This window comes from Prorops nasuta, unplaced genomic scaffold (genome assembly GCF_024137725.1).
Source record: "Prorops nasuta isolate Cenicafe-Biocafe unplaced genomic scaffold, Cenicafe_Pnas_1.2 PNAS00035, whole genome shotgun sequence".
In the NCBI taxonomy this organism is placed as follows: domain Eukaryota; kingdom Metazoa; phylum Arthropoda; class Insecta; order Hymenoptera; family Bethylidae; genus Prorops; species Prorops nasuta.
The window spans coordinates 438,924-447,313 of NW_027116832.1; the positions used below are offsets into that span (position 1 = coordinate 438,924).

The 8,390-nt window shown below is 35.0% G+C and overlaps 2 protein-coding genes across 2 annotated transcripts; one reads left to right on the top strand and one right to left on the bottom strand.

Moving 5' to 3' along the window:
- The first annotated feature begins 3,136 nt into the window (after positions 1 to 3,136).
- On the top strand, positions 3,137 to 4,403 carry LOC136783692 (uncharacterized). The gene is made up of 6 exons (XM_066743945.1): positions 3,137 to 3,242; positions 3,325 to 3,393; positions 3,481 to 3,651; positions 3,744 to 4,009; positions 4,079 to 4,184; positions 4,273 to 4,403. Exons 1-6 carry the CDS (start codon positions 3,137 to 3,139, stop codon positions 4,401 to 4,403), a joined length of 849 nt encoding a protein of 282 aa, XP_066600042.1.
- Positions 4,404 to 4,501: 98 nt separating this feature from the next.
- Positions 4,502 to 5,832, bottom strand: LOC136783693 (uncharacterized). The gene is made up of 4 exons (XM_066743946.1): positions 5,639 to 5,832; positions 5,435 to 5,575; positions 5,096 to 5,363; positions 4,502 to 5,029 (listed from the first exon to the last, which is right to left on the bottom strand). The coding sequence occupies exons 1-4, from the start codon at positions 5,830 to 5,832 to the stop codon at positions 4,502 to 4,504; spliced, it is 1,131 nt and encodes a 376-aa protein (XP_066600043.1).
- Between the last annotated feature and the right edge of the window lie 2,558 nt (positions 5,833 to 8,390).

Consider the following 8,390-nt stretch of genomic DNA (forward strand, 5'->3'; position numbering starts at 1 on the left):
AATGTTTTTAGGACATGGTATGATTGCGGATTGAGCGAATGTCAGTAGGTTGTATATTATTTAGGATTAAATATTATATTTCTAATGGTAAATTTTATCCGTAGCTTATAAGACCGATTCCCTGCTCCAACATGAGCTAGAAAACTGTTATTGTCCTATCCTTTACGCTCCCATGCCCGAATGCCTATAATGCCCTCTCTCTCTAACCTTCCTGCCGAGCGCGGTTGTTTACGCGACGCTCCTACCGTCCCCTTACCCAGTCTCCCCGCCGAGCGCTTCGTCGGTTCCTTCCCGTTACCGCGCCGCGCCTCGAGCGCCAGGCAGCGAGTCCCAGTCCCCTCCCCTTACCGCGCTGACGCCTCGCGCGCCTAGCTGCGTTCTTCCCGACCCGCGCCACTACCGGCCCATCGTTGCCGACCCCGCACCGCATCGCCCCGCTGCCAAACCACGAAGCCATAGTGTCGTCTGCTGCTAAGGACGACCACGCAGGATTCTAGCGCAGGAGCTAGCCAGCCGGCTATCATGCCAAGTATATGGGTGATTAGCCGGAACGGCGAGAAATATGGATCGCGGATCCATACCTAATTAATGATTGGTCCCTGGATCCCGATCACAACTATGACACCGCGGAATGAGGGAAATGATTGAGAGGACGGAGGAATATCCGTCAAATTGGGCCAGATCTTGTTCTACTATCAGAGCATCAGTACGTGGTCTAAGTAGAGAGCTGGGTCGTCGCCGCAATTATTGAAATTCGGTGTAATTCAATATTGCGGGCCCCAGCCATCGATTCATTGGAGTTTGACGCGGAGTTCTCGTGGCGGACGTCGTGGGATCGCTGGATTTCATCGTCGGAGCCGCCGGAGAATTTTCCCTCGCCCCTTTCCCTTCCCCTTTTTGCCTCCCCTAGTTTTCCTGTTAATTAGTGTTTAATGAAATCATTGTGCGCGTATAATAAGTGTGCCAGGACATCGCGGGAGGCCTCTCCCCCCGAGATTAGTTAGTGTTAATAAAGATTGTGTCCTCGCAGTTGGATCGTGTGTATTAATAATTTATTTTAACCCGGAATTCCTTTTCCGCGCGTTACAATATATATATATATGTATGTATATGTCAATTAGGTTTTTCCATAAAAGTGAAGATGATTGAGTTAGCTGGCATAGAGTGAGAATAGAAGGAACATTGAACAAATGTTGGTAGCATCTTATTATTATGGTAGTATATATTGCCAACACCTGTACCTGATACTTCTGAAATTCTAATGTGGACATATCCTCATTGTCATAGAACATGGGAGGTAAATTGCTTTATATAATTATTTTCAAATTAGCATATTTGATATGACATAAATAATAATTGTAGAAATACTACTCTTTTAGTGGTGTACATAGGACTAATATTTGTCTAGCGTTTAACTTTATTAAACAATTATAATTTCATGTACTTTTCAGGACAGACAATTAACTCGATGGTGCTATCAATGTCATTACTCTCCCCAATAAGTTGTATCTTATTGTTGACAATGTTTTGTTCAAATAAATAGCATCTTCTAATAAAGCAGGGATTATTGTTTTATCGAAGATGATAATTTCCAAAACATTAAGACTAAATATACGTAAATTATTTAGAAAAATATGTTAAATGTTAATCTTCTGTAAAACTTGAAATATTGTTAAATTATTGAAATTTATAAATTATTAATTATTTTAGAAAAGTAATTGCAAATGTATGATCCTTCAAGATATGTCAGCAGAACATTTCTACCTCATGATTACTTTACATAAACATTGTGGTACGTGCAAGCCAAGGTTCACATATTATGTTGTAAACATTATAGGAGTAGTAGAAGTTGTTGATTACTCTAAAGAACTTACACCAGCTACTTTGCCGGAGAATTCCTGCAATATGAGTCTCCTGGAAAACCCCTGCTAGAATTTATAACAATATAACTGCCAAATGCCTTAGTTACATTAGTCCTTTTATTAGAGATTTCATTCTACATTGTAGACAATTATAAAAGATGTTACTGTATTCCGCGTGATGAATAATCAGGTTTAAGGTTTTAACTCTATAAACAAATTAGATATCAAAAAACTACTCACATAAATTCATGCATTACGTATACTCTTCTTTATTTATGAATACAATAATCTAGCTACATTAAGTACAATAATTTATTGCGCATACGTTTATATATATTTATTATACATATACTTCCTATTACTTCATTACACATTAATTACAAACTGCTGAAGGTTATTGTTTACTTCACATTCATTCCACAAAAATTCAGGAGTTCCACTGACACCTGTCAAAATGTACTATCATTTCACAATTTCTTGGCTCTTCGCGAAATATCACATGACGTCATTTTTCTTCAATGCTACCAACACAAATTTGATGTTTTCAGTTTTTTATTCGTTAAATTTTCAACCGTGGTTTCGCACGTTTCACCGACCCATAGAGGTGAGTGAGCTTACTCTTTTTTATCATACCCCTTCCAAAAGCCTGTCCCCTTTACTGAATTTTGACAAAGTGGGATTTTGAAATACAAGAACAGGGACCATTTAAAATTTTGAATATTAATAACGTTTCTAATTTATTTATAAGTTAATCATCCTATTACGATTCTCTAAAGATTGGTAAAATATCAGTGGTATCAGTCAAGGAAATGGATTATAGCCTGCACATTTGCCCTGTTAGGCAATTTGCATTAGGATTCTTAGCTCACTCACCTCTATTCGCTTGGTCCCTAGTTGGTCCGAACACAGAATTACTAGACCGAGCTAATAGGGAATTCTAGGGAAAGCTTCGACCAAGTGAGTAGAGCCAATTTCCGAACTCGCCTATAGTAGTATCAGAGATGAAACGGAAGATTGCTCATGCCGTGTCCCGAAGCAATCCTTGCCGGTAGGCGGCGCTTCGATCGCATCGTTTAGCTTCCTTCAGCTTCCAGATGATGTGGCAGCACTGAACTGACTGATAGGTTGGCAACAATGGGTGTATTCCGAACCAAGCTGCTCGGCTAATGATTTGTTTTTGAAGGTTGGTAATGGTAAGCCAAGCCGAAAGGTGTTCCGAACCTTGCCTGACCCGGCAAAATGATTATGCTTTAAGTTAAATTTGTATGTTAAATATGTCTGGAAGTTCTGGAAAAGTGTTTATACAGCTTATGGAAGAAAATAATAACGTTGTATATGATTTTTTAGTAACCGAAGAAATTTATTCTTTAATTTGTAATGGTAAATGCCTATATTAATTTTTATGCAAAATTTGTATGTCATTTAATAATTTTATTTTGTTTTTAAAATACTCTTGGTTTAGATCCATCATATGCCAAACAATTTTTACAAAAGCACAAGAAAATGGCAATTTCCAAAAGTCAAGAGGAGAGTATGTGCCAATTTTTTATTTAACAATGTTTACAAATATATGGAAGTATATAAGTTTATTTTTGTTTATCGTATTTCATATTTATAGATTTAGCAAGTACATCTGAAAAATCAAATACAGAGGAGGTTCAAAGCACAGAGCTACAAGAGGAGATAAATAGACAACAAATGTTTTGCATATCCACTGATATATCTAACCAAGAAAATGAGGAGGAGAATGTGGATGATCCGGAACCCAGTTGCAGTAATATTAGTTCAGGTTTAAACATTAAAAAATATATATATATATATATATATATATATGTTCTTTAATTAACGCTAGGCTGATTCCATGTATTTGTTCATGCTTAGATAGGAATGTTAGACATCATTGGTCACTAAATGAGACAAAATTATTATTGCACATATTCTCAGAAATTAACGAAAAGATACAAACTAAAAAACTTACTTATTCTAATGCATGGAAAAGTGTTGCAGCACAGATGAAAGCATATAAATATTTTTTTACACCATCGCAGTGCTGTGCTAAAATTGAAAACTTAAAAAAAATGTATAAAAATATTGTTGACCATAACCGACAAAGTGGAAATTCACGTAAAACAATGGAAAATTTTGACGTAAGTTCTATAAAAAGTAAGATAAGGTGTGTATTGACATTTTAGTATTAAATGTATTCTTTTTTACAGATATTAGATAAAATATTCGGTAAAATGCCATACATCAATCCTGTTTCGACTGCTGGGACAAGTATTCCTCTTAGTCAACATTTGGAAGATAATAGATTCAACAAAGGTAATTAATGATTATATTATTTTGTTGAGCGCTTAATACTTTCTCTGAAGAATTTCAAATGCAACTAAAGTTGTTGATAAATTTTCAGGTTGTAAGCGAAGCTCAGTGAATGATCTATTAAGTGAAATCGTAGAGCTTAAAAAAAAGAAACTTGAAGTAGATAAAAATTACAAGCAAGAAAAATTAAATATACTAAAAGATATTAAAGATAAATTATAGGTAATTTTAAGTGGACCAGGATACAAAATACAATTTTACTATTATGTTTAAACATTAATATTCTATTTTCAAATATTATAAAGTTGTTCTAAAACAAATTATACATTTCTCAAAGAATACAAATTACTTTTAATTTCATCACGCTTACAAACACCTTCTTCTTTTTGCTCTCTTGTAATTTCTAATGGTCCTTGATCTTCAACATCATCCATAACCAGAATTGGATAGCTTATTTCATCGCCTCTTAATAGACATACATTATGAAGCACAGTGCAAGCAATAATGTAAAAAGGTATTAGGTCTGTCCTCCTCATTGGTAGTTTATCCAGAAGAAACCTCCATCGTCCTTTTAAAAGACCTATTGCTCGTTCTACAATTATTCTACTTCGAGATAACACATGATTAAAATGTGTTTCTTGAGGAGACAAGTGGCCATTATCCTTGTATGGGACCATTACACATTTTTGGATTGTATAAGCTGAGTCCCCAATCAGGTGTTTATTACCAAAATAATTATCCATGCATCTTTGTTGGACTCCAGAATATTTAAAACTTCTCATGTCATGGACTGAGCCAGGCATACCAGCATAACAATGAATAAACTCCATTTTTTCATTACAAATTACCTTTGGAGAAAATAATTTCAACAAATATAACAAAATTACAATATGTTACTTTCAAATATGTCTTACTTGTAGTTGTATAGAGTGAAAGCCTTTTCTGTTGACATAAGCATTTGAATTTTCTTTTGGAGCTGCGATTCTCACATGCGTTCCATCGACAATTCCAATTACTCCTGGAAATCCATATTTTACTGCTATAGCATTAGAAGTAGCCTCTACTTCTTCTAATGTTGGCCAACGAATAAAAGAGTTTCGTAGCTGACATAAGGCTCTGACCACTCTTTTCACAGCTCGCCAAGCTGTTGCATTACCAATGTAAAATTTGGTTACTACGGACGTAAATAACAATAAATAAGTAGATTTATATATAAATTATTAACACATTAATTATTTAGTGTAAATACTCATCTGTATGAATCAGGAGTTGCTAGTACATATAAAGTTATGTAGAGTTGTTTCTCTGCTGAAATAACTGGTCCATCATTATTTATATTTTTTAAATGTGGCTTTAAAATATCCAATAAGAAATAAAAAGTAGGCCGGTGCATTCTGTAATTATAGGAATGTTTAAGTTATTAATAGCAAAATATCTTTCATATATCTATAAATTACCGGAAATGTCTCTTAAAATCTTCATCATGGTAAGCATAAATTACATTCTCCATGAGATTAATTACTCTTGGTCTACTTTCTTTAGGATAATTTACGTTTTTGAAAATAAATTCAATTTCTTCCATGTCGCTGTCACTATCATCAGAGCTTGATAAAATAGTGTCAAGCAGTACAACTTTAGCTCCTCTGTTCATTTTTATAATATATCTGAAAAAAAGATTTTTTAAAGTAAAATATTTTATTATTTTATATTATTTGTTTACTACCAGACTCCTTTGTAAGGTTATATTAGTTTAAGTGTATTTTGTCCAGTTAGGTTCGGAACACCTTTCGGCTTGGCTTACCATTACCAACCTTCAAAAACAAATCATTAGCCGAGCAGCTTGGTTCGGAATACACCCAATATCTAGTGCGTATCGCACTTGGATCGACCGTCAAGTTGGTGGCAGCACTGGATCATCTGGATCAGGAGCAGGTTCAAAAGATCCTTTGGATCAAGATCTCTCTTCCGCTTGAACCTTTGGCCCGCATGGTCATATGGTTCTCAATACCGTGATATGACTTGGAACCCATCAAGTCGTCATACTACTTTGCTTTGTAACCATTTAAGTGTATTACATTGTGTAGAACGGAGTTAAATAAAGGACAATTTCCTAGGAATACGTGATAGAGATCTGTTTTATCATCGAACAACCATTAGTTCGCCCCACAATGATTATGCCCTCGCGCCATCTATCGAAACTGATGCGAAACAACACGGCAGAGCTTCGATTAGGGTAAAACAGATCTACATTAGATAATTTTATAATTTAAGAAAATATTTTTATTTTAGCGTAGAAAGATACACGGAAATAGCATTAATTTGTTAACAAACGAAATTAATAAAAGTATTATACATATACTCTACATTATTATTACAATATCCTTCTTAAATTTAAATGTATGACTTCCAGATGATTTGTTTGAGATATATATATATATATAATTACTGCTTCTATATTCTAATATTACTTTTTCCCTCCTATAGTTGCTTACACTATTTGCACAATGATGAGAAACTAAAATCGCATGAACGTAATTGTGCGCAACTCAATAAAAACATCCGAATTGTGCTACCTGACAAGGACCGTTGGGTTTCCTTCAATAACATGAAGAACAGTGAGAGGTTACCATTTGTCATATACGCTGACATTGAGTGCTTGCTTGAAAAAGTTGAGCAAACGGATGACGATATTGGTATTTATCAAAAACACTAACCTTTTAGGATAGGTTATTATTTTAAAAGCGTTCGTGATCCAACGCTTTCAAATTATAAATCATATCGAGGACTTCATTGTATTGAATGGTTTGGACATGAGCTTGATAAAATGGCGAGTATAGCGAGTGAAAAACTGAAAACAGTAATACCTATGCATAAACTAAGTATTAGTGAAAATTCAAGGCATTATACTGAACCCAACTGTCATATATGTAAAAAGCCGTTTCTTCCAGATCAAATACGTGTTCGCGATCATAATCATTTAACTGGTAAATATAGGGGATCTGCTTATAATAATTGTAATTTAAACTTTAAAGATTCACATGTAATACCAGTAATTTTTCATAATTTATCAGGTTATAATGCACATTTTATTTTCGGTACAATCGCTAACTTGTATGAAGGTTCAGTACACTTGTTACCTGTACATAAGGAGAAGTATATTTCATTCACTAAATTCATCCGTAAATATAATATACAACTAAGGTTTATCGATTCTTTCAAATTTATGGCATCTAGTTTAGACAAACTGAGTTCATATTTAACGAGATCACAGTTAAAAAATTTAGAATCAGAGTTCTCATATTTAAACATAGAACAATTTAACCTTCTGACAAGGAAAGGTATTTTTCCTTACGATTACATATAGTCTGAACCGTCTGGAAGAAACGGCTTTACCTCCACGCGAGATATTCTATAATAGATTATCCGATAGTGATATTAGTGAGGGTGCGTATAATCACGCTAAGGAGGTATGGACCAAATTTCAAATGCGAACCCTTGGGAAGTATAGCGATCTCTATTTGAAAACTGATGTACTATTGTTGGCTGACGTTTTCGAACATTTTCGTGATAGCTGCATGCAAACTTATAATTTGGATCCTGCTCATTATTATACATTCCCAGGCTTTACTTGAGATGCAATGCTCAAACATACAGGAATAAGATTAGAACTTTTCACTGACGTAGAAATGCTGCTTTTCGTAGAACAGGGCATACGTGGTGGTTTAAGCCAATGCTCGCACCGCTATGAAAAGGCTAACAATCGGTACATGCAAAACTACAATCCCGAGGAACCTTCTAAGTATTTAATGTACTACGATGTAAATAATTTGTATGGGTGGGCAATGTCTCAACCGCTACCTACTCACGGATTTCGCTGGATTGAAAATGTTAATAATTTGGATATCTCTAATATACCGATAGATTCACCCGAGGGTTATATTTTAGAGGTTGACTTAGAGTATCCAAGCATGCTTCACGATAAACATTCCGACCTTCCATTTTGTCCCATACGTGATGCCCCACTGGGTACACGTCAGAAAAAGCTACTTGCAACTTTAGAAAATAAGGAACGCTATGTTATACACTATCGTGCTTTACAGCAATGTATGCGTAATGGTATTGTCTTAAAACACATTCATCGCGTTTTAGGATTTCAGCAGTCCACCTGGTTACGTAAATATATCGATCTGAACACTAGTTTGCGTGCAG